Source organism: Myodes glareolus, chromosome 16, assembly GCF_982192425.1.
Source record: "Myodes glareolus chromosome 16, mMyoGla1.1, whole genome shotgun sequence".
Classification (NCBI taxonomy): Eukaryota; Metazoa; Chordata; class Mammalia; order Rodentia; family Cricetidae; genus Myodes; species Myodes glareolus.
Window position 1 is genome coordinate 23,629,581 of NC_142041.1, and position 27,701 is coordinate 23,657,281.

The following is a 27,701-nucleotide window of genomic DNA, read 5'->3' on the forward strand; positions in this document are numbered from 1 at the left end:
ACCTCCCAATATGCTACACTTCTGACACCAAGCATTTTTTGATTAGGCATGATCATCCTAAGTGTCCAGTGCTTCTAGAGTCAGCCATCCTTTAAGTGTTTGAACCTCTCTGTTCAGTGATTCCTCAGTCATACAATGCTGATAAAGATTACCTCGTAGAGTTATGTGAGGCCTAAATAAGAAAATACATATAAATAAAAAGCGTCTGGCTTAAGTTATTAATGATAACTTGCCTTCTTATGGATATACATAAAATACCACAACTTCCTTACATTGAAAAAAACTACAAAAATTTAATGTCTTACAGAAATTTATTATATGCACAAGAATTTTCAAAGAGCAAAATTATACATAATACAAAAAAAGAAACCAGGAAGGCATACGAGGAAATAATTTATAGCCAAAGAAAGGAAATCATACAAAACGGTCAACCTTATAAGTCATTTTAAAAATGTTGGCTAAAACAGCAATTCAATGCTATTTTGTAACTGTGTAATCTAAAATATTAACAGCTCGCATTGATTAGATTGTGATCAAATTAGAATACTGTATCACTGACACTGTGACTAGACACAACTGTTTTGACTAACAGTTTATAACACCTTGGGGAAATGTTCATTATCTGTGATCAATACTGTCAGTATTTACAGCTTAGTCTCTTCTCTCCCAAAGGAGACAGAACTACTCCAAACGAAATCATTTCTAATATATCCCAGGGTACAATTACCTAAAGGCATCACAGATAAGTATGGCAAATGAAGTTTGAGAAATGTTTAACTCAGGGTTTGTATAATGTATCAGAAAAAGCAGAACATCAAGCAAATAAGGCTTGTATATCAGGAAGAAATACGGGACCAAAATATGTAAAATCAGATTAGATCACATCAGAGTTCTGAGGATTCCAAGTGTGGAGGTGCTGATGTGGAATTGTGTCATGAGAGACTAAGAACTGCAGGTGAGGATCTCAGGTGAGCATTAGCTCCGCCTCCTGCTTTCCCAAAGGAGTCTCACCATTTGATCAGTACAGGCAGAAGGCACTAAGAATTACATCAATCACCAAGTCTTTGGGCTATTTTGGTAGAAAAGACAGATTTATTTAGGTTTATCAGATTCACTTTTTCACTTAATTAATTATTTTTCACTTAATCTGCTAGTTCCTATATTCACCAAAAGGTTATTGAGTGGATTATAAAAAATCTGCCGAAAACCTTAAAATAATATTAGAGGACTTTAAATAGAGTAACACTAAGGGAAACAAGTATAATATGGTACAGCACATTTCTCCCCAAGCTTCTATTAAAATTCCCAAAGACCAATCAATTATCACACATATACAAACATGATAGCCCAACACCATTAAAGTGAAACATTTTCTCAATCTCCATTTCCCATCTGAGAATCTGGCATGGTATTCCCACAGGACTGGCCTCAGCTCAGTGCATCCATCATTGCTGTGTTCCCTTTATTGGCTCAGAGGCATGCTTTATAAATATTCTATATGCAAAAGATTTTATAAGCAAAAGAAAATTCATTAATATTGCCCTTAGAAATTAAACTAGTTATATGCTGTCAGCTATAGTTTTCCTATAACTTCATCTGTTTCTTTATATTTTGGCTTTTGCACCAGAATTTAACAGCGAGGCATATCTCAGGTTCCTTAATACATAAAAAGATTTTTGTAAGTAAAAAAAAAGGTTGATGATATTCATGTAATCACAGCTACAATAATTGGACCATAATCACACTAGGTAAGAAAAGAGGAATCTGTTCTTTTACAAGTGATAAAAAAGACAAGTAAAATAATGATGATGTTATTATAGAAACAACTTAGATCCAAATTCTTGAGCGTTCATTTGTAAAAGCAGGCCAAGGTAAGAAGTCTGTTCTCTGAACTTCCAGCACGTGTTCATTTGGGCTCTTTTCCCTTGGACTTTGCTTCCTTTGGAATCTTCCCATTTTGACTCTGAGTGAACCTAGCTACTGTAGAAACACCATCCACAAACTTAGTTTTGAAGAGGACGTTTGCATTGTTGAACATACCTTCTTTGAGGGACACCACAATGAACTTAAGGGAAGAGAAAGAAAGCAAAAACATTAAGGAAGTTCACTCTCTTAAATAAGAGCATTTAAACAGAGACCACAAAAGTCAAAACAGAACATGGGTGGGGGGGGTCATAGGAGGATAGAAAAAACAGCAGAGTAAAAGTAAACTGTGAGTGGTGGAAGGCTTTATTAGGGAGGGAGTTCAAACCAAGTTCAATACTGTACACATACACACACACAAACACACATACAATGAAAATTTCCCATCTGGGCTGACAATGCTCCCCTCTCCTAAGAGCTAATGACTAACACACTGACATTAGACACATGGATAGAAGAGGGCAATGTCTTGGGGACCCATAGCAGACAAAGAACCAAGAAAGAGTTTCCGCAATTGGACTAAGTAGGTTTTATACACACACACACACACACACACACACACACACACACACACACACGTTTGTGGTGTGTAACAATTAAAGAGGCTATCAATTAGGAAGCATGGGGGGGAGTTACATGGGAGGGAAGGGTGGAGTAAAAGGAAGAAAATGATATAAATATATTTGAATTTAAAAAGAGAATTATATGGAGGTCACTCTGTTCTTTCCTTAAACACTCAACATCAAGAAAATGCACATTCTCAAATACCAAATGAACAGTAGAAGTAGAAGAAACTTAGAAGTTTCTTCATTTTACCTTCAGTGTTGATTATATAAGGACACTACTTCCCAGTAGCTGACTTTTGTGGATGGCACTCCCTATTTTATAATTAGCTCTAGTCACTAAGTGAAATAATTTTCTTTTTTTCTTAAGATTTATTTATTTAAGCCGGGCAGTGGTGGTGCACACCTTTAATCCTAGCACTCGGGAGGCAGAGGCAGGGGGATATCTGTGAGTTTGAGGCCAGCCTGGTTTACAAGAGCTAGTTCCAGGACAGGTTCCAAAGCTTACACAGAAACCCTGTCTTGAAAAACAACAACAACAACAACAAAATAAAAATAGATTTTTATCATGTCATGTATACAGTGTTTTGTCTACATGCATGCTAGCAGGCCAGAAGAGGGCACGAGATCACATTACAGATGTTTGTGAGCCACCATGTGGTTGCTAGGAATTGAACTCAGGTCCTCTAGAAGAGCAGCCAGTGCTGTGAACCACTGAGTGGAATATTTTTTTTATGTGATGAATTTAATAATACCAAAGAAGACTGCAAATTCTTGCAGTTCTACCTGAGTCCAAACACCACCTTCAAATACTTAGGAAAAGGTACCACTTAATTGCAGGTGCCCCAAAACTGCCATAATACATTTTCTTGAATGACTACAAGTCATGACCCCAGAAGTGTACTACATGTAGGTTTATTCAACCATGCTTGGCAGCTATAGCTCCTTTAACAACAATACATTAAAAAAAAAAGAGGAAAAAAAGCTCCTTTTTAGCTTTAAGGAATTTCTATTTTAGCCCAGAGAAACTGAAGTTCCCCCATTATGTGCCACATATTTCTGATATCTTAAATATATTCTTGAAGTAGTTTTATTTGACTGGCATCCTTGTGACAAAGAGCTACATAAAACGTTTATATTATCACTAAATCTATTCTAAGTTGTATTCTTCATCATGTTTAAATCAACAGTCTTAATGCCTGCTTCTTTCCTTCAAGGGAGACTGACCCTCCTTTTGATAATTTGCATGGTAGGCAAGGACTCCAGCATTGAGCTACAGTCCAAAAAAATTTCAAATATCTAACTTAACAGTGATGGCTTTGTAAAAGAGCCATTCTCTGGAGTGGCCTACCTGAGAATGTGTGAAGTGCGTCCGCAGCATCTGCCCAATGTTCTGTGTGTGAGAAAGATCCAAGGCCGCATCTACCTCATCCAAGATATAAATTGGAGCAGGTTTGAAGAGGAGCATGGACAATATTAGTGACAGAGCCACTAGAGACCTGAGAAAAGGTGGAGGAAGTAAAGCCATAAACATTTACAGACATTCTATCAAAACACTAGAGCAATTTTGCGAGGTCCTTTATATGATAATCAGCACAGTCATAAAGATTCTAGGTTTCAAAGCTCTCTTCACAAGCATATGATTTTCATGACACAATTTTAATATTCTCATTACACTTGGCATTTATACTTACTGAAGATCATGTTATTTTTAAAAACAAATTCTTTATATGTATTGGGTTCTTGCCTGCATATATTTTGTGCACTACATGCATGGTATCCTCACAGGCCAGAAGAGGATGTCATAACTGGTGCGACTGGAGTCACAAATGGTTGAGTTGCCACACGGGTGCTGGTAACTAAACCCATGTCCTCTAGAAGAGCAGCCAATGCTAACACCTATGGGATATCTTTGCAGCCCTGGATCTTGTTCCTTTCTAACAAATGACATTTATCCCTACCCCAACTGTTTATTTAGAGCCTAGATAACAGGTAAGAGAATGGCTATATATTTATTAAGGAAGCAATAAAGACTTAGTGACCCTTTGAAATTTTAATTATACATGTACCTACACAAATGCACTCACACACAAACTGTATGTATAGATTATATTTCTACATGAAACATAACAAAGAGCTTCAAAAGGAAAAACAAGAGGTCTCAATTTTTAAAATAATTTTCTGAATTATAAAAGTCTTCTGGTTTTGTCTGAAAAAGTTTATTGGCTCCAATACGAATGTTCCCCTTAAACACACTTCTAGGCTGACCCGTTTTCTTTTGGCACTTTTTAATGCTCTGAACACTTCCAACTGGCAGTATAGGGTAAGAGGTCTAAAGTATCAAATCATCCTTACCTCCATGATATTTATTTTTTTGCTGGCTGCCTTTAAATTTTATAACTATACAGGTTTCTTAATTTTGTATATGCGTCAGTATATCAATATATCTAAGTATTTATCTTAGACTAGCTCAAATGGTGGTCTTTACAGAATTCATGATATCTGGGAGATCTGGGGTCATTATTTCTTTAAATATTTCTGTTTCCTGTTTTCCTCTATTTTTGAAATATTAATTTCATGTGTGTCAGGCAGCTTCCACAGAACACCAAGCTGACTTTGAGTTGTTACCGTTTTTTTTTTCCTCCTGAGTTTAGGTTAAGTAGATCTGACTGCTCCATCAAGTTAGCTCTTCATTTTATAGTATCTAATTCATTAATCTCATGACATTTACATTTCAGTTATATTTTACCTCTACACTTTCACATGATTATTTTTAACAGGTTTTATCTCTCTATGTTATATCTCTAATTGTGAAAACAATTACTTTAATTTTGCATCCACTCGAAGTCTCATATTTCTAGGTCTGTTTTTTTTTAAAGAATTATTCTTTTCTAGGTTAGCACACTGAGTTTTCTTTTGCAAGTTTACTGACATTATATTATTATTATTATATTATTTTAAATACAGGCTTTTGCTGTGTAGCCCAGGTTGAGCTAGCTCTGTTCCAGACCAAGACGATCTCACAATTTTGGCAATCTTTTTTTCCTCTGCTTTTGGCATTCTCCAATACAGATGTGAGGATAACACCTGATATCTTGTAATTCTTACTAAATGTTGGACATTAGGTTTAGTATTTCCTTTGCTACCCTTTTTAAAGAGCACCGTTGTGTGTGTGTGTGTGTGATAAAATTGATGTCAGGGTCTACTATTCAGTTTTCTAGATTTGTCTAAAGCAGTGTTCTCCTTAGGAACATGCGGACCCAATGCTTAGTTCTCTGCAGCTTCCTCAAACCTCAAACTAGAGTCTAAATGTCTGGCATATACTGTTAAATGCTAGTTGGCTTTCCCTCCCTGATTCTGATGACAGCAATTATTACTAGGGAGGAAGCTGGGTAATCACAGGACTGGTATTTTCATTTTTCCTTTCGGGTGTTCAGATACCCCTACATGACTTGCTCATGATAAAATGTCTAACAAGTTGTTTCTCCTATACTTGTTGTTTATTCTTTCAGTGCTAGGGAGCAAACTCAGAGCCCTGCATATGCTAGGCAGGTACTCCAACCCTGAGTTACATCCACCACTGAGCTATATATACTTAGCTCTAGTTGTTACCGTCTAATTTAAACAAATGGTAATACCAAATTTGTAGTTTCATATATTAGGCTTTTCCAGTTTTACAAAGGCAGCCAATCAAATCAAAACTGAAACAGAATTAGAATAAAGAAATGATGAATTATAATAAAATAACTACGAGAAATTATAAATTACAAAGGGATTACTTACCTCTGACCACCACTAAGCTCAGTTAGGTTTTCTTTCCATGTATTTCCTAAGGCAACCTTGAACTCCAGACCATCTAAAACTGTCTGCCCTTCTGGTGGTGCAAGCATAGCAGTGGCACCAGGCAAAAGGGTAGAAAAAATAGAGCCAAAGTCTTTGTTTACCTAGATTAAATAGATTAAAAAAGCCATATTAATCTTCAGAACACTTTCCAATTGTTAGTACATATACATGCAACTCAGTAGGCCAGCTGTGGCTGTCAGAAAGAAAAGGTCTGGGGAAACGGTCCTATCTGAATTGCTTTGCTGAAGCAGGTGACTACACAGATTAGGCCCAAATTCATGGCATACTGGATAATTCAGTGCATATACTTGCATTGATCAGCATTTAGCCATCTGTCTTACAAATATGACCAATAACTTTAGAGTTCAGAAGACAAATGTGAAAATACCACAGGGAAACCAGTACTGCCCCTTATCAAATGCATGTCCTCCAGGATTTCATAGACATGTTCTCTAGGGAAATCTTCCGATTCAGCAGTAGGCATCCAAGATACACAAGTAAATATACTTAGGAAATCTAGAGGCAAGCAGTATTCCTGGATATGAACCTAACCCTAACACATGGTACCTCAGCCAAAAGTAGTACATATGCCAATATTAATAACTTCTACTGTATTAGGTTATTGTTGAAAATTGAGAAAATGAGGAATGATGACTCACATACTGAATAGTCAACAGACATCATTTGCATCGCAAGAGTCTTGGGAATTAGAAAAGAGCAAAATCAATTTACAAAATATTCTCAATTGTACTAACTTTGGGACTCACTGAGAGGTGTCTTCTAGGAACCATTATTAGCTCTATGTGTACTGTAAAAACTCTTGGGTGTGAAGTTTCTGCACGCAAGGAGATTGATCTATAATTTTCTTTTTGCTTTCTTCAGTATGTGCGTGTGTGTGTATGTGTGTCTTTCACAGGATTTGATATGACCAATAGTGACTTGATAAAAATGGTTTGGTAGCATGCCATCCATTTTGATTTTATAGAATCATTTCAGGAGCACTGGTATTAGTTCTTTAAAGGTTTAATGGGATTCAGCAGTGATTTTATCTAGGCATTGAATTGTTCTACAAATTATATAATTAACTGTTTCCCTATTATATAACTTAAACATGCAGCTTAAGACTAGCAGTATTCCTGAATATGGACCTAACTAAAGAACGTATATTATCTCAGGCAAAAAGCTAAATATACCAATATAAATAGCTTCTACCATAGCAGGTCACCATTGAACACTGAGAAAGAGAAGAAAGATTGACTTGGATGCTGAATTTTCAAAGCTGCACTGGTGAGCTACTGAGCATTCCTTCTCCAATTCTACTGCTTGCTATATGTCTGGCTGTTAATCCCACTGTGGTTGAACTTTGGTAGGTGTGGTGGTCTGAATGAGAACAACCCCCACAAGTTCATACATTTGGTCCCCAGTTGGAACTATTTGGGAGGAGTTAGGAGGTGTGGTCTTGTTAGGGAGGTATATCACAGGGGTGGGTTTTTAGGTTTCAAAAGCCCAGGCAGTGTCTCTGCCTCCTGCCTGCAGATCAGGATATAAGTTTTCAGCTACTTCTCCACTGCCATGCCTGCCTGTGTGCCACTAGCTTCCGATCATGATGATCATGGACCCTCTGAAACTGAGAGCCCCCAATTAAAGCCTTCCTTGGTCGTGGTGTTTTTTCATATCAGAACAGTAACTAAAGCAGTAGGATGAGTCCGGAAGCTCAATTCTTTTACATTTTCTAATTTAGTAAAATATGATAATTTTCTGAGTTACACTGGTATCTGTTTTAATGACTGTGTACCTCCCTGATTGTTGTATTTTCCTTTTCATTTCTAAATAGTTCATTAATTTATGTTCTAACAATGACATTGCATCTACTGATTTGGCCTTTTGCTTTCTCTTGTTTTTCTAAGGCCCCAAGTTACATCAGTAAGTTATTTATATAATCACTCTTTTTCAAATGTACGTTTACTTTTTTTTAAGGCCAAAATCTTCATCATTGCACTGTTTTTATTATGTTTCTTATATTATTGTATGTTGTTTCTCATTCAACTCTAGATTTAAAAAGTTTCTTTAGCTGGGTAACACATGTTTTTAATCCTAGCACATGGGAGGAAGAGGTAGGTAGATCTTGAGGCCAGCCTGGTCTATTGAGCAAGTTTCAGAACAGTCAGGACTACACAAAGAAATCCTGCCTCAAAACTTAAAAGTTTTTCAATAACCCATTTCTGATTCAGTAGCTGGGTACTTAGTCTTTCCAAATTTGTATATATTCTGTAGTTTCTCTTGCTACTTCAATACTTTTATTTTATTGTCTATTCAGATAAAATACAAGAAATTATTTTTTGCTAAATATGGAATGATATTCAAATTCATGAAAACAAAAGAAAATAGGCAATCAAGACAAAGCTAGCCTGCAAAGCTTCCACCAGAAAAAAGAAAGACTTTCTGAGGTAAAACAAACTAAGGGAATTTATCACCACCCAACTGGTCCCACTTTAGAGTTCTACACTAGAAGAAATGCTGAATATAATCACATAAAACAAACACAAAAGTTTATAACACAATAGAAAAGATACAAAAAAGAAAATAAAATTCTACCAAATTCTACAAAAATCACTAAACAACAAAGATGAACAAAGAAATGAAAAAGATATGAAACAGGAAAAGTTAATGAAATGAGGTAGTACATCTTTACCATTAATATCTTTCAAGGCAAAGGGGTTATATTTCTTTAAGAATAAAGACTAAGTGATGGATAAAAACAAAAGTTAGATACAGTGAACCAATGCACAGAGGAAACTAAGTTTACCAGCAACATACACACACACACACACACACACACACACAAAGAATGAAAATGAAAAGATTAATAAACATTAAATAAAAAACTATGAAGAGATCAAGATATTTAGAATATGACCTCAAAAACTAAAACTAAGAAGCAAGAGTTAAAGAATGAAGAAGTGGGGGAAACATCTATAAATTTACAAAGCATTACTATGTTGAATATACACATAACTTAAACTTAAGAACAAAACTTGATTTAAAAATGGATGAATGACCCAAAGAGAAATTTCTTCAAAGTAGCTACACAAAAGGCCAACAAGGAAAGGAAAAATGTTCAACATCATTAACATAAATCAAAACCACAATTCAAGTTAAATTGAATTTACTCATTCAAGTTAAAATGATCAACATAAAGAAAGACCAGTTTCTTCCAGCAAAGATGCAGAGTCACAACATGAAACCAACCTAAGGCCTACTGATAAATACACAATGAAAATGGGATATGGTTGATAAACATAGAGAACATTTTATCTTCACTGACACTTGACAGGATTTGCAATCACCCAGGAGACAACTCCCTGGTCACATCTGTAAGGGCATTTCTGGAGAGGTTTAACTGAAACAAGAAGGCTTATCTTATATGTAGCTCAGGGTTAGAGTCCTAGACTGAATTAAAGAGTGAGGAGACCACCCCACAGCTATGCCTCTCTGCTTCCTGATTGTGGGTACAATGTGATCAGTCACCGGCCACTGCCTCAGGACGCAAAGTATAGTCACAAGATGTGAGTCAACATAGCCCTTCCTTCTGTCAAGCAATGAGAAATGTTAACTAACACCTGAATGAAATGTAAGCATTAGAAGGAAAGAGGCATTATGAACCCGGAAGAATGGAGAGAAGAGCGGAGAAGAGCGATGTTAACCGGCGCAGGCATGCCTTCAGATTAAGAGGAATGAATTTCCCTGTTTTATATCACAGGATGATAGCTACTGCTGACTGCAATTAATGGAAAATTCAAAATAGTTCCAAAAAAACCAAAAACGCAACAAAAAACCCAACAAACCAACCCAGATTTTGATGTTCTTAGTAGAAAGAAGTATTAAATGTTGGAAGCGAGTATGTTGAGTGCCTGTCTTATTATTACATATTGCATATCATGAAATGTCACAGCATACCCTTTAAACATGAACAGTAACTACATGGCAATTACAACGGTATTTTATTTTAAAAGTTTTACTATATCTTTTTAAACTTCAATTTACAGAACTTGCAAATCATCATAATTGTACCAACACCAAACATACTCCAAGTCTGTATTTTGGCATTGGAGTTTATTGAGTTGTACAGATCTGGGGTATAGGAATGTACTGAAATGGTAAGTGAAACAAAAGATAGAGAAACTGCATTCTTGGAAGGCCCTTGTTTCTAGCTAGCTGTCAAGTGGGGAGTGATGCTCTCAGGGTGAAGCAGCTGTGTGGGGAGCAGACGCTGGAGAGCACTGAGGTTTTCTTCCAATAGAAGAAACAGCACTCTCACAGAGGAGGGAGAATAAAGTGTTTCCTTTGAAAGTAACAGTCATGATAAATGAGGATGTGACATAAAGGTGTTTCTTTGCGTCAAGACAAAGGCACATTTGAGAAGTGGCGGAGGCTTCAGCTCAGGTGTGAGCACAGGCCTCACTCAAGTCACACTGAGCTGCTCTCAGTGTAAACCCACTCATGTGATCCTCTATCCTTGACTTGGGATTACATTTTGGGAAACAAGTACCTTTTGCCAAGCAATATTTAGGGCTTGGTTTTTCTTCTGATCAAGATCTTCAATAGTGGCAAGAATTTTGGATTTGTCATTTTCTACAATTCTTTTCTTCTTCATCAAGTCATTATACTGTAGGGAAAATGGGATAATTTATTTGTAAAATACAAAATTTCTTTCACATTCTGGGATGTACTGAGCCATAAAAAAATTTCATTATTTTTAAACATAACACAATCCTATTTCCTAGAAAGATACAATGTACCAGAACTGTAATGCAAACCAAATGATGAGAAAAGTAAACATATTAACAATATATAGGAAAATCCAACTACCAGAACCAAGAATTTTTAAGTTCTAAAAATATTTAGACATACTAATAGTCCTTTCCTGCCTAGCGACCAGGAATAACACGAAAACTAGAAAACTAAAGTACAAGTGGTCACTTTCAGCAGTGCCATGAACAAACTTTTACTTCTTCACAGTGACATGCATGTCCTGTGTAACACAGTAATTGGCCCTTACTTCTCTGACTATAGAATCAAGTCTTCCTCAGGATCTGCAGTTTGGGTCTCTTTCAGTCCTTTGAACATAATAAACCCATCCATGTTCTATGTTCCTGCACTGCTCCGCATTCCTGGGATGCGCTCTCTGAGGGCTGCAGCGGGGAGGCCTCACGACTGACATCACGGAACTCGCTAACACCCGTCCTAACCCACTCCTCCTAAGTTCCACAGCTCAAGGGGGCTTGAGTCAGTCCTGCAACCTTTACAGTAACATCTTATTTATTCTGTAAGTTCAGTTCTTATATAAACAGACACAAAACATGAGGGGAGAGGTCAACTCTTCATCAATAGAGAACCTTGGTGCTTCTTCAGGTTTTTTGTCAACCTGTCCAAGTCATCCAGGAAGAGGAACTAGAATTGAGAAAATGTCTTGAGCACTGTCGTCTATAAGGAAGTCTGTGGGGCACTCTGATTAACGATTAAGTAAGAAAGCCTACTCCATTGTGAGCAGTGGCCACCTTTGGGCATATTATCCTGGGTTCTATAAGAAAGCAGGCTGAGCAAGCCAGTGAACAGCACTTCTCTGTGGTCTCTACTTTAGCTTCTGCCTCCAGGCTCCTCCAGTTGCTGCACTGGCTTTCCTCAATGACAGAGTGTACCCAGGGCCTATATGTAAGGCAAATAAACCCTGTCCTTCCCAAATGGCTTTTTGTCACGGAGTTTATCATAGCAGGAGTAACCCAAACCAGGACAACCTTCTTCTAATTCTTTAAACATTTTTCTTTCAACATTCTTTAAAAAAAAAAAAAGGTATTAAAGTTCAGGTATCCTGATCTAATAAAAATAAACAAGTCCTACCACACTATGCATCTTAAACACAGGCACCTACTACATGAGGCCAAGGTCTGATCTAACAACACCATCCTAGAGGCCAGCTTCCATCACAGCCCTACGCTGTTCTATATGGCTGAACAGTGATAGGAGCAGACTCACCCGCTCCTCGGCTTCTGTCAGGACATTCATAGCTCTCATATTGACATTTCTTCCTAGTTTCTCTTTTACTTCTTGTAACTTCTGAAGTCTCTGACCAGCTTCTTTCGGGTTATTTGTATTGAAATCATAGGCGCTGTTAGGTTGACCAAAGAGGTGCTTCTCAGCATTAATCCAGTCATAATCATTCAACATTTTGGATACCTGGCCACATATGGAAAAAGAAAGAACTATAACTGTATTTGAACCAAACATTTTCAAACCAGTTTCCTAAATGTTTACTACTTTGAAATCAAATATTTGGAAGGAAGAAGAAAGAAAAGAAAAAAAGGAATCACAATGACATAGACAAAAAAAGGCTAGGGTAGCTCATCTACAGCAGTAAGGACGGGCCCTGTGCAGGGGATCGCAGACCCAAACACAGACTGCACAGACCAGGATCTTCCCACCACCCAGCAGCAGGACGAGTGAAAGAGAAAGTTTACAAAGTGCAGGGTCCTTTGTTCCAACAGTCTGGCCCAGAAGTGCTTCCCACAGTATCTGAATTCACACAGGACCTGAAGACAATTTTACACGACGTTTTTACTGCTTCTTTACTTTCATTTTGACCTAGTATGAGGCCAGGTGTTGAATTTTCTCCTTATGACATGTTGACATACAACATGTTTTAAATTATGGAGCACTTAGGATTTCTAGATTGAAGATGTTTCATTTCTGTATTCAAAACATCTCTATTAAAATGTAAGTCAGATGAGCTCATTCAGATTTTACTAAATCCAATCTATTACAGCAAAAATTAATTGGTGTGTAGTTAAACTTCCTTAGAAATAGTCATTTATTTGATGAAATCATGGAAACCTAATTGTGACTACCTAATAATTATCTCAGAATTATAATCATAGAAAAAATATTTCAAATATTGACTATCCCTACTTCCACCCCTTCTAACAAGGTAAAATGTAACCTTTTCATATAATACAACCACTTCAAACTTGAAATTATAAACCTTAACGTTTTTTCTCTACAACTGGGTGAGATTCATTCTGATCAGTGGAATGTAATACTTGTCAATCTATTTACCCTCACCACTTCCACTGCAATGGGACCTCTTTCAATTGTATCTAGTTTCTGAGATGATCTGTTAGATCTCTGATGGTATATGTGGACACGCTACTTATCTTTGCATCTTCAGCATAGTGTCTGATATAAGAAATTTTACATAGGCAACCATATACTCAAGGTACTGTGCCACAGCAAAGGAAGACTTCAAATCCAATTAAAATGTGGAATAACTTTAAAATAACTGCATTGCACATTGTATTTGCAATAATGCTGTATGGATAGCATTGACACCTGAATATAAGGAAACCCGAAAACTAAAGTCTCTTAAAATGAGACCTATATATACATAATTTTGTGAGTTCTTCAAATTCAACTTGTAATAAGATAAAGAGTGCATATTATCATTACTAATAAGTTTTGTCAATGAGTATGGATTAAAATATCAATCTTACTAGATATCAATTATATAGAAATATAGCTCATAAAGAGGAATAAATGTTACAATTAAATTTAAAAACAAACCATTTGGGTCGTTTACTGAAAATGACTGTTAGAACAGTTAATAATCTGTAAACTCAAATAGACTTTAGGCTATGGCTCTGCCATTTGTACTAAGTTTCCTGTTGAAGAGCTGCTAGAATTTTTCAAGAGCTCAGAGGTAACAACTCGATCACCCAGGTTGCAGAACTGAACAGAACCTTACTTACCTTTGCAGCAGCATCGTCGGCTTCACGCTTATGTTTGCTGATGCTGTGATCTAACTCCTTAATCTTAAGTTGAGAATCATTGTTCTGTAAATTGTGTTTAGCCACTTCTGTACGTTTTTCTTTAATTATATTGTCTTGGGCCGTTATTATTTCTTTTTGCTTTGTCAGCTCTTCTTGAGCTTTATTTACTGATTCCTAAAACAACAACAAAAATGAAAAACACAAAGTTAAGCTAATACGTCAAGATTTTAGTTCTGTTCCAAGTTTGTCTGACAGACTTCTGGAAAACATGTCAGCGTGACTACAGGTAAAGGGTTGTCTAACACTTCCCATTTTACACCCTCATAAAGTGAGTCATGGATCCAAACACATGATAAACCTTGGCCTACCCCTTAATGAACCAGGCTGGTACATCATTCACGCTGGAAACAAGCTTTAGCTGTATGCAACGCAGGTAGAATGAAATGCCTGGGACAAAGTTGACCTGCTATGTCTCTAGATTAAAAAGTGAGGCTCGAAATAGTTAACAAGACGACAAGTTGACAGATCCCAAAGAACATTTATCTAGGAAGGACAAGGGTGAGGGCGCGAGACATGTAAGGCTGATATATGACTCCCCCCTCGCAGATGTAAGGAGATGGAGATGAACAGTGTTGAGAAATGGCACAGCTCTTCATTTGAATATAGTGGTCAAACCAGAAACCAAGAGAACTCTTTTGTTTTAAGACCTGTAGAAAAGAAAATTTTCTCACCCCGACTTTCACTACCACCTGCTTCCTAGGGTGGACACTACCTAACTTCTCAAGTACTAATGATAGCATTGTTTTAGTCTGCTAACTCTCTCAAACCCCTTAGCTTCACCCTAGTTTTTAAATGTCCTTTTGGTAAAGATCCGATCACAGGCTCATTAAGCATGATTACATGCAACAACAACAATAAAACTTATATTCAACTTATATTTACATTAGGGGGAAAAAAATCAAGACTAAACCAAGTGAAGTTAATCTGCCAAAAGACTTCCTACTGCCCCAAAGCCAAGATGTTAGACATTCGGCTACATCTCCAGTACCACATCTGCCTGCGCACCATGCTGTAGCACTATTTCTGCCTGCACACCATACTGTCGCACCAAGGTGACTAACTAAACCTCTGAAAATGTAGGCCACCTGACTAAATGTTTTTCCTTTACAAGGGTTGCCTCAGTCATGGTGTCTCTTCACAGCAGTAGAATCACTAAGATGGACTGTAAGAAATGATCTCCTTAAGTAATCACAACCCAATGATAATTTAGATGGGGGAACAATTAGGGAAACAATGTAATTCTGAACAACAGTGTTCTACCTCAGAAAGTTAGATGTGCTCAGAGCGACCTAATCTCCTTTCAGTGCCTAGCTGGGTTTATTAATCGTTTTCTGCAGGAGGAAGAACATTCAAGCGTCATCGTAAATATCTGAAGCTATTTTAACTTTTAAAACCCTTTGAAGAAAAGAATGAAATAAGTAAAATTCTGCTACCTTAAAGAGGAAATACCACACACAGTCTTCTCAGCCTTAACTATGTCCGACAGAGCATGCTTATAAAGAATCTCGTACCAAGATGTACGTGCACTGCAGGTGTGACTGGCAGTCTTTTCTGCACTGGTAGAAGACACACACACACGTGCTCTGTCACTTCAGACTGAGCAAAAACGGAGCTTTAATCTTGTTTATCTCAAGCAAATTAGTCAACAGGGGGTTCACTTCTTCCTTAGCTCTCAGCAAGCATGCTTATCTGCTCTATCAGCAAAGGGAATCATTTCATTATTAAAGTCTGATTGAACAACCTTCAAAGATCAAGTCATCGATCTTATAACTTCCTATTAGAAGAAAACAACATGGTATTGATAGAGCACAGTAGAAGACAGAAGAAGGAATTAAGAGGAAAAAAATATATGATCAAATTAAGGGATATCAGAACAACAAAAGTGAAATTTACCTTGGAAGAAAAAAAATTGAACAGAAACTGAAAATTATCCCATCAACACAAAACATAAAGCTGAGACAAATTATAAATTCTTAGTCAGAAAAAGGAGTAGTTAAAAATTGCTATTCTGCTACTAATATAGTGTGTATTTAATTAACACGAAACTCATGCCAGAAATAAGAACAGCATCTCAGCTAACAACTCAAATACTAGAGAAATGAAGGTTGTTATTACAGAAGTGGTAGAAATACTACAAAAGAATTTCAGATAATTAAAAATAGGTATGAGTATGGAAAATTCCTAAGATTCTGAATCCTAACTTTCACAGTCGTGCTTCTGAGAACTGGTCATTTCTTCCTCATTAGTTTCAACAATATTTTTGCATTACATAGATGCTGTAGGCAGAAGGGACTGTACTTGCTGGTCAGTGTGCTTGTCTCACAGGTAGGCTTACGACGAAGAGGGGACAGTACCTGGCATCTGAGCAAGGGGTTTTACTTAGTTCCAGTCTGAATACCATCCAATGGCTGGTGTTCATAGGAATTTATTTCCCAGCAGGCACCACACATATATAACCTTTCTGTGCATAGTTTTTTTTTTTTTTTTTTTTCTGGGAAACCTAAATCTTTACCAAGTCAATCACATTCTGCAGTTCGATCTACCTAGTCCTCAGCCCTGTGGGTGGAGTGGGGCTCCAAGGAAGATCTGCTATTATCTAAGGATCATCACCTCAGTCCCTGAGATAACACCTATTTCTTTCTATTGTTCTTTATGCCTTAAAATTCTTAATCCCTAGGGATCAACCCTTACTTGCAAACAGTTATTTTTTTTTTCCTTTAAACTCGGTTCATTTACTTGTATGGATTTGGTTGAGGAGACTCAGGCTGAAGCCCTGATGTCATTTCATAACTTTCTGGAATCCCCATGTCCCCTCATGCTCTGATTGTAAGTGGAAAGACCTAAAGTACCAAGTAGGCCACCGCAGTTCAACGTTTTCTAAGTAGATGAGTGTTAAGTTTCAGGCTAGGAGCTAACTACGCCACACTCATCCACAACAGCCCCTTCACAAAGGTGCTATGCAGCATCCCCCCCCACAAGAAACTAACAGACTCTAACAGACTCCCCAGACGACCAATTTCAGGAAAATAATAGGGGACATAATTCTCACTTTCTTAAGAAACTTACAGGCTCACGTAATAAGATTCTAAGAGACAGAGGGCGACCTTGACACACCCTTCACTCTGATAATGGGCACACCCTAACTAGGCATGCTCCTTCTCTCTCTATCCCCCACATGTAAGTCCCATATCGACATCTTTCCTTTCTTCCTCACACTGCAAGCACCACGCCTGCCCAAGCCTAGCCAGCCTGAGAACCGCAGCTCACCTTATTGAGAATTACATTGCTGTGAATTACTCAGCATCCACTTGGCAAGGAACTCTCCCTTTCTGTGGAAGGCCCAGAGCTCTCCTGGGAGCCCTCTACCATAGTATGCATCTAGCCTTGGGGCCTGGCCTCTCAGATCCCTCAGCATGCAGTCTTCTGCGGTGTTAATAAATCTCTAACCCCAAAGGACAATCTGCTTCAGTGTGCTCTTTGAACCCAAAACCTTTCTGGGTGTTTTTTTTTTTATTTCTCTAATTTGACCAATAATCCTTACCTTATTTTTAGCAACCTCAGCTGCCATCATTTCAATCTGACCTTCATAGGCTTTGATGGCTTCATTCACAGCATCAAGCTGCTGTTTATTAGAAGCATGTTCTCTTTTGAGTTCTTCCAGCTCCAGAGTGATAGCTTCAACTTCCTACAAAAACATTGCTTTTAAGGTTACTTTCTGGCAAATAATTTAGGTTCATACAGGGATTAAAAATTAACAGTATTTTCATTTAACTAAGGGTAACTATTTAGTATTAAACTACCAACAAACCAAGTTATTTCTTCAGAAAAAAAGAAAACAGAAGCTTATTTCCCTTTAAAAATGCATAAATTTTAAGATTAGAATATTGCATAAATTATTTTCTTTATCTTTAATTATACTAAAGCAAAGTAATAAAATTCTACATAATCTATGCACTAGTGAGCTTTATTTATTGACAAAATATTTCAATATGCAAAAACTTGTTTCTTGATTTTGTTTTCCAAAATAGACTTTTAGTTCACTGAAAAATTATTGTGAAACTATTTATTAAAAGAATTTTAAGCTGGGTAAAGAGGTAAAGTTTAGAGTGTAGGGTGCAGTCTTTGAAGACAAAAAAAGTTCAAATACCAGCTCTGGCAGCATTCAAAAGATACTAAGAATAAGTCTACAATCCTAAGACTCCTTGTAAATATAGTATGCTTGCTCTTCAGTTTCTGACAGTGCACATCCACGAAGGTAGTGATAAATAAGAACATAACCTGTTAAGACACAAGCCACATCACATGATTTGCTCCTGAGCTGCAAATGCAGGGGTTACAGAGAACAGTGTTTGGCTTATAAGAAGCATAATATAAAATTTACACAAGGTGCTTAGATTTTAGAATCACTACTGACGAGTAAGGACAGCCAATGACATTTCCTCACCTACTCTATGCCGATTTAAAAGGATTGCCACCATTTGAAGGGAGGTTCTTACCTGTTGTTTTTCTTTCGTTTTCTTGCTAGATGCGTCTGCCTTTGTTTTGGCACAATCCAGCTTTTTCTGAGCATCCTTTAGCTCTTTCTCTCTTTCAGCTTCTGCATTTTTCATTTTATTCTCCAATGCCTCATACTTTTCTTCAGCTTTCTTTTGGATTTCTTTGGTGTTTTTTAATGTTTCCTCACTTTCCTCTGCACCACAAGGTAGTTAAGCATGGATAATTTAGTAACACAGATAAACGCTTATAAATTAAATTAATTTAAGCAATGTTTTGGGAAAACTAGGAGCGAGAGCTTGAAATTTTTAAAGCATTGTGGCTGTTTTGGAAATGGAATAATGAAACAGAAATCCTACTAAAAGACTGATTTGAGACCTGTGAAATATTTCGGTTCTACTGAAAGATCACATTTTGTATTTCTGTGTGGGAAAGTGCTTTTGTTTTTAAGCCTTGCATATATAAAGCACAGGATGCACTACTGAATTACGCCTCCTATCTTAAAACTCAAATCAATACTGGTGCCATACTATTTTAATTGATTTTACAGCTAGCACAAGCTTACAGTGATCCTGTCTATTTATGGCCACCAAGCAGCCTTCCGTGATAAGCAAACAAGAAAAAGTGGATATGCTCCTCTCATGTGTGACATCAGTCAGAGCTAGGACCCATCATGCAAATATAATTTCAAAAGATAACACTGGATATTTTCCCATGACTTTTTAGTGCAGAGTAAAACACCAGTAGCAAAATGCTTGTGCAGATTTTTGTCATAATGAATGACAAAAACAAAACAAATTGCTATATACAAATTATAATGAAAAGAGGGAAAAAAAGCTTTTTTTTTTTTTTTAAAAAAAAAAAAAACCCTTCAGGAATTTGTAAAGGAAAGTGTCGGAACATGTCCATCATGAGGCTGTGTGAGATTTCTGAGACCTTATGAGAAAGCTCTGAGTAAGTAAGAACAGTCTTTTAATTTCTGTTCCTCCATAACATGGGTTGTTCTTGGAACGTGCTTTCGTGGCCCTCCCAGGAATAACAATAGGAGTGAGCTTTACTTTAGATTACCCACCATCTTCTTACCTGTTTCCGAGCATGAGTTGTCTCCTGACTATATACAGCTTAAACTAAAGTGATCTCGCCCTCATGAGTGAATACAGCCCAAACTTGTGACTTTTGCTCACATGACCTTGCTTAACCCTCAAGAATAACCTCAGAATATAAACTGTCTGATGCTCTGAATAAAGCTGACTATTGCAGAGACTTTAGTTGACCTCACTTTTAGGATCACTCTCCCAGCCTCTCATAGGCTCACACCTCCAAATTGAGCGGCAACAGGAAAGTAGCTATAAACAACATTGGACTGAACATTAAAAACTTTTGTATTCACTAACCTCACATCAGACAGAGGTCTGATCTCCAAAATATACAAACAACTCAAGAAATTGGACACCAAAAGATCACATAATCCAATAAAAAAAATGGACTACAGACCTAAACAGAAAACTCTCAACAGAGGAATCTAAAATGGCTGAAAGACATTTAAGGAAATGTTCAACATCCTTAGCCATCAGAGAAATGGAAATCAAAACAACTCTGAGATTCCATCTTACACCTGTCAGAATGGCCAAGATCAAAATCACTGATGACAGCTTTGTGGGGCAAAGGGAACACTTCTGCATTGCTGGTGGGAATGCAAGCTGGTACAACCCCTTTGGATGCCAGTGTGGCGATTTCTCAGAAAATTAGGAAGCAACCTTCCTCAAGACCCAGTAATACCACGTTTGGGTATATATCCAAAGGATGTTCAATTGTACCACAAGGACATGTGCTCAACTATGTTCATAGTGGCTTTGTTTGTCATAGCCAGAACCTGAAAACAACCTAAATGCCCCTCAATCGAAGAATGGATAAGAAAAATGTGGTACATTTACAGAATGGAATACTACACAGCAGAAAAAAATAACGACAGCTTGAATTTTGTAGGAAAATGGATGGAGCTAGAAAACATTAAGCAAAGAAAGCCAGTCTACAAACCACAATCCCAGAGAATTTAGACAACAATGCAGACACTAAGAGAGACTTACATAGATATAATCTACATAATCTACATGGGAAGTAGAAAGTAGAAAAAGACAAGGTCTCCTGAGTAAATTGAGAGAATGGGGACCCTGGAGGAGGATTGAAGGGAGTAGGGGAGAGGCAGGGAGGGGAGCAGAGAAAAATGTAGAGCTCAATAAGTATCAATTAAAAAAAAACAACTTGTGTATGTAAGCAATAGGAGAAAAGAAGCTACCTATAGGAAAAATGGGCAAATAGAAAGTTTACAGAAATAGAAACACAAAGATCCAATAAACATACAAAAAATATCCCAAACCTTAATGATGAGTGAAATGCAAATTAAATCCTAGCTTAAATGTTCATTGCCACCTGCTCACAATTTTAAGATTAGAGAACTATGAAATGTCTATAAAATAATTTACAGAAATGAGGACATAAAGAAATAAAGATTTTCCCATACTAATGTAAATATTGGTAAAAGGACACACTTTGGTGTTGCATAATAAAAAGGAAGATGATCTGTAGTGATATTTTGTTTGCAATCTAACAAATAAAGCTTGATTGAAGATCAGAGTGTTGAGCTAAGCAGTCAGAGCGGCCAGGAAGTGGTGACACATACCTTTAATTCCCAGCATTTGGGAGACAGTTGCAGACTGATCTCTGTGAGTTCAAGACCACCCTGGGTTAAGCAAGATTGACCTAGTCTAAAGGAGAAACCGAGCTGTGTGGTGTAGGCTCACACTTTTAATCCCAGCACGAGAGAGGTGGAGTCAGGAAGGGATAAGGCTGGGCGGAGAGAGGAAAATAAGTAGGAGGAGACATAAGCTCAGCTGCAGTCTGGGGATTTGTGGAGATGGATGCAGTCTGAAATTTTGTAGAGAGCAACACTCTGAGGACAGGATCTCCCCTTCAGCCTGAGCATATGTAGAGGTAAGAACTCTCTAGTGGCTTGCTCCTATGCTTCTCTGTCCCATTAGCTTTCATCCCCTAATATGTGACTCTGGGTTTTTATTATAAAGACCAGTGAGAATTCATGTTACAATGATCACACCGTCAAAAGTCACACACCTGAACTTGTCCTGCAGAAAACGCCCACTTGTGCTCAGAATTCTATCTTTAAATCTTCTGAGTGTGAGGGAGAGGAGAGCAGTACAAAAAAGAGATTAGGCAAACTGGGTTTTCATCTTACCGATGGTTTTTTTAAGTGCATCTAATTCCTCTTGTTGTTTATGGTAAGAACTTTGCTGAAGTTTGGTTTGCAACAAATCTCCCTCCTCGGTCTTCATCTCCCATTGCTGTTTCAGTTGGCGATACCTTAAAAAGACAAGTTTATAAATACCCTCGGCATCTGAAACATGCATTCAAACTTGAGGCTCTTACCTCATATAAACTCATGTGCAATACAAATAACATAAACTCATGTAGTATAAATAGAATGACATGCCACTGGGGAGCATGGGAAGCTATCACTAAAGGTAAACTGTAAATGATCAAGACCTCAAATAACCATTTTTCAAAAAACCTTTAATTTTAGAAAGCACTAAAAGTAATCTTTGAATAAATTAAGTTTATTTAATTATATAAATATACCTATATACAACCACAAATAACTATAAAAATAAAATTAATGATGATTACATAAAAACTCCCTTAAATCTGGCACCTACTCATTAGTTCCCATTTTCAAATGTTTTTAATAATGCTACCCACTAAGTTTATAGTGAAGCTGAGAGTTTAAGAAATCATGTATTCACCTTAAGCATTTGCAATATGCTTCTATCCATGTTCTGGCTCCTTATCTCTTTGCAAAGTATTTAGCTAACTCAGTTGCAATGAAATTTCAAGTTCATATAAATTCACAACATACCCTAGTCACTAGAAATTCATGAGCTTTGAGGAGAAGAGGATTAACCCAAATATAAATACTGTCTTGAGTATTCTTACTTGAAACTCCTTGACAGTAAATAAAATAGCACTTTCAACTCATTAAAAAAAATGTGAACATAGAAATTTTGAAGAAAACTATATCAATGTACTGATAAAATATACATGAATAGCTTTGACTGGTCCTTACATTTCTAAATTTTCAAAATCAGTTTCGTATACCTCAGTGCTATAATTAGTCAATAAACACGCCTGAAGAATAAATAATCCCTGCACCTGAAAAAAATGAAGATTGAAAAGCCCAGTGCATTCCAAACTCATCAGCACCTTGCCAGAGCTTCCACAGAAGAACATGGTTGCATCTTTTTCACAGAAAAAAAATGCAGTTGCTCTATAACTGAGTAAGGTAAATGAAAATGTGGCGGGAAAGGGGTATTTTCATATTGGAAGGGCCACTCTAATGGAATGTGAAGATCTCTCCTATATATACAGAGGAGCTCATGTCTCGGTGCAATTTTAAACTTCAAAAATTGAATGCTACCGACTTATACAAATCATTTTGCTATTTAAATATATTTTACATTTATTCAGTATTGTAAATTCTAAATAGTGTTTTTTTCTTTAATCAATTCCTGTTTACCATCTTCAGAGGGGGAAATTACAATTACATTTCAAGCAAAGATTCTAAGTTGCAGCACTCAGTGCTGAAGCTTGCTAGCAAGCACAGACTTTGAGGTGACTACAGGGCCATTCCCACAGTTAAGGTGTTTGCTCAGTAGTTGTGTTTGGCAAGGTGTTCATGGGCATCCTACCAAAATCTCAGTACCTCCTATTTATTTCCTGGACAGTTCCCAGTTCCTTTCCATATTTACCTTTTGCTTTACAGATTTAACATATTTTACCAATTTATGTTTTTTCTTAGGTATAAAAACAGAGGAAGGCAGAAATATTTTAGTCAAGATCATCTGAAGGGTATTAGGCTACCCAAAGCACTCAATTAAGATGTATTAGAGTATAAAATGTCACGAGAAATCAAGACCTCCAGTGTCCTCTCTGGAGCCCCTCCAGACTATCAAAGCGTTCCCCACCAAGCCCAACTGGACACCAACGCCACAGTCTTTCAAGAAAAGAGGATGTTCTTTTTCCTATTTGCTTAATTAGATTCTGTTAACTTCTTTTAACAAAAATATCCCTTTAAATCAGATAAAAAGTAGACATGAAATTACTCAAAGGTCTATTCTAAAATAAAAATAAAATCAAACACAGTCAATTTCCAATAATTTTCTATCGTGCAGAACATGTGTCGATTAGTGCAGCAGAACTCTTACTTTTCAGCAGTATTTTTAAGACCTGCTAATTCCTCTGCTAGAGTGTGTAGCTCATTCTCCTTGATCCTCAGCTCATCCTGAACATCTTTGAGTTCTTGAAACTTGGTTAAAATAGAAGCCGCCTGGGACCTGGCACCTGTATAGAAGCAAATTAAAAGACGCTTTGGATATTAAGTTACATTTATTAAACATTCTTTTCTAAGAGAATTATACTAGAAATAATGTGACAGCAAATCCTCCAGTGAACTTAAGACGATAAGGAATCTATTCCATTAACCAAGACTTAACAAAGAAGAAACTGACAAAAAAAAAAAAAGAAATCTTTGTAGATGTCATAATGTATTTATTCAAAATATTCAAAATAACCACTGCCCTACCTATTAGATCTATTTTGCTAAGGCAAAATTTTCACTCCAGACACTGAACTTAGCCATATGATTTGTTCTGGACAATAAAAGGAAAGCAAACTCCCTTGAATATTAGTGCATAATTCACCATCTGCACTAAGAAAAGCATACTGAAAAGAGGATTTCTTCAGAGTAAGTTATAGTATTACAGTATGAGAACAGGGAGCCAAAGCAGCTGACCTGGAGCAAATGCAATATAACTGAAATAAACTAGTTCTAGTTAACAGAGCTATTATATTACCACCTCCTAACTTGTCATTGGCTCTGAAGATGCAGCAAAACCATCAGAATCAACTGCTTTCACATACTGTACAAGTAACGGTACTCATCTAGCAGTGACAGCTTGAGATACTAGCTAGCAAGGAAGCTCTGTAGGTTTGATAGAAGGAGCCTAAGGTTACTTAACAATGCCAAAAGATGTTCCCTGGCTGTGCTGGTCAAAAGGCCACTACTAGGGGAGAAGTCAAGCCTTTAGGCTCCATTATCAGTTCTTTTGAAGTCAGTGCCACCAAAGTGGGCACTCCAACCCATGTCCTCACGGAATTAAGGGATATGCTGAGAAGTCTGAAGAACAAGGGTGGCTAATGGTGGCTCAGATGGCAGCTTTACATTTTCCAAGAGTCAAGGCCCCTGCTCGACTGCAGCTCTGCTGTGCAAGCCCTGAATACAACCGTGGCTTTCTCTGACTATAGTCCCATGGAGACTTTCTCATCTATACAGTATTTTTATGTCAAACAGGAGAGTTGTATGAGGTCATTGTTGTATTGAACCCTAATTATTCAGTTATGTTAAAATACAATAAAATGTCTGATTTTTGCATAATGCTTGCCTTCATGTTAAAAACTGTTTATTTGATGTAATTTTAGATCTACAGGAAATTTGCAAAGATGATGCAGAGAGGTTCTTCATGCAGCTTCCCCAGCAGCATCTTACATAACCGTGCTGTACTTGTCAAGCCTAGTGCCTGAATGCCTCAGAGGAACGTTAACTGAATATGTATTACAGACTTTATAAAAAAAAAACAATGACAATGGAACTAATAAAATATGGTATTATACATACACCACTTCTTACACAGTAATTCCAAGCACATCTGAATCAATAAAATCGCAAGAACTTCTTTAGCTTGAGAAATTTAAAACTATTTAGTTTGTCCTCTATGCAGACAGTACTCATGTGATAATGTACTGAAGAGGGTGACACTTGATCACTTAATTCGTTCACCTGGCCTACAAAGACCTAAGTCTCCACTGGAGAAATGGCTCAGTGGTTAACAGTGCTTCCTGTTCCTCCAGAGGATCAGAGTTCAGTTCCTAGCACCCACGGACGGCAGTTCACAACTCCCTACATGCTCCAGGGGATCTCATGCCCACTTCTGGCCTCTGAGGGCCACTGTACACACAACACACATATTATCATCTGTATAAATAACAATAAATCTTACAAAAGAACATTTAAAAAGGTATTAAATTGGATTACGAACACAAGCTCCAACTGCTAGGATTCCAACTCCAAACTTTCCAAATTACTAGGTTACTTAACTGGTGCTTTTTAAATCTCTGCAACTGCATATTAGAGATGCATATTTTAAAGTTGTTTTAACAATTAATTATGTATTTAAGGCCCATCGAATAGGTCTTCATAGAATGTACCATACATGTATAATCCAATTTCCAACTAACTGTGATTACTGAGTCCCTGAAAAGCTGCTACCTCAAGTAAGAAAATTGCTTTCATGTTATCAAATGTGAAGAGTCACATGTGGCTAGTGGCTACAGTACTAGAGAACACTGCCTCTGATATTTCCAGGTACAGAAAAAAATATTGTTCATTGTTATTATATTATTAGGATACAGCGTTAAAACATAATCACTATGTGAGTTATTACATTTCCTGAGAAAATGGGTAGTTAGGCTATAAAATTTCAGAATAATAATATAAAAGCTTCCTTTATGTGATTGCAATTGCACAAAAACTATGCACAAGCATGATAATACTAACATCACCACCTCAGTGACTGGACCAGCCTAAGCACCAACAGGGACAAGCTTTAGAGAAATGAGCTACTGGATTGAGCCATGACAGCTTACCATGAATCACTGGAGGGCTCTGACACTATTCTGTACTTTAAAAAGCAGCTGGGAGATAGACAGAGAAACTGTTGCAGAGACAAACTATTTACCACAGCACTGCTAGCACAAGCATCTGCACATAACACACCTCCACTCAACGTCCCATGAGGATCGAACACGTCACCCCCAAGAGTTACAGTCCTAGTCATTATCCTTTTATCAAAGGCCACTTTTTTGGCATTATCCATGTTGTTACAAACAAATGTTGTTCCAAAGACAAATTCCATTGCTTTCTGCAGTTCTGGTTTATATTCAACCAAGGAAAGAGCTACATGGACATTGTTAGGACCAACCTGCAGGAAAACAAAAGATGGAGCACAGGACACAGTTTTCTTAGAAGCATTAGGTTATAAACTAGAAAAGTCTGTGACAATATAACTTTAAATTATATATACCTAGTATTAATTTTGTATTTAAGAATATCATTTTACACACTGAAAGATCTATTCCTAACTCAAGTAGTTTAAGCAGAAAGCACTAGCAGTTTCTATCAAGGCAATACCAAATTTGAACATCTAAGTGGACTATATAAATAAAACTATTAATTAAAGTACAGTGATCTCTCTTTATCAGCACAGTCACAGAAAGTGTTTTAATTATTAGTAATCTGACTGTTTCAGTGCTTTTTTAATTCAAATTGTACTATAGCAGCCACTTTGGAATTACAGAAATAAACAGTAACTGAAAAAACAAACAGGCCAGTCAAAGCCGCCTCTTCCGTGTCCTCAATGTGAACTTTGTTTACACTGTCCAACTTCCCCTTTTTAGATGAACCAAGTATCGCTATGGCAACAGCAGAGCACAACGAAGACTGCTGCTCAGGTTTGTCTTCCTAGGCAGCAGACGCCACTAAACAAACCTGGCTACACACTCTAACGAAGCGCCCATGCTGCTGTGTGAAATTCCAGCTCACTAAACTGGGGTTTAACCAGGCAAATTAAGTTTGTGAACATCACTGACACAAACTAAAGCACACACTTTCAACTACAAGGACATCTGGAAAATTTTCTCTGTAATACTAAATTATACAAAGGCTATCTGCTCAGTACTTTAACTACAAGTGCTCTTTCTGGGTTTCACTTAACTTTTTCAACTCAAACACTTATAATAACTGCTCAATAACAAGCTAACTTTGTTGATAAATGCCATTAGATTCATGTTTTTAGTCAGCATTCAACATCCATGT

At 37.1% G+C, this 27,701-nt stretch overlaps 1 protein-coding gene across 1 annotated transcript in view; it reads right to left on the bottom strand.

The window, feature by feature from the left end:
• Positions 1-292: 292 nt before the first annotated feature.
• The window catches only part of Smc2 (structural maintenance of chromosomes 2), a 48,082-nt gene continuing 20,673 nt past the window's right edge, over positions 293-27,701 (bottom strand). The window contains exons 15-25 of the mRNA XM_048419898.3: positions 26,604-26,808; positions 23,977-24,112; positions 21,954-22,078; positions 18,706-18,899; positions 17,751-17,894; positions 14,129-14,323; positions 12,363-12,563; positions 10,879-10,995; positions 6,270-6,430; positions 3,838-3,985; positions 293-2,065 (exon numbers count right to left, since the gene is read on the bottom strand). Coding sequence (XP_048275855.2) covers positions 1,907-2,065; positions 3,838-3,985; positions 6,270-6,430; positions 10,879-10,995; positions 12,363-12,563; positions 14,129-14,323; positions 17,751-17,894; positions 18,706-18,899; positions 21,954-22,078; positions 23,977-24,112; positions 26,604-26,808 — 1,785 coding nt within the window. The 3' untranslated portion in view covers positions 293-1,906. The remainder of the gene's footprint in view (positions 2,066-3,837; positions 3,986-6,269; positions 6,431-10,878; positions 10,996-12,362; positions 12,564-14,128; positions 14,324-17,750; positions 17,895-18,705; positions 18,900-21,953; positions 22,079-23,976; positions 24,113-26,603; positions 26,809-27,701) is intronic.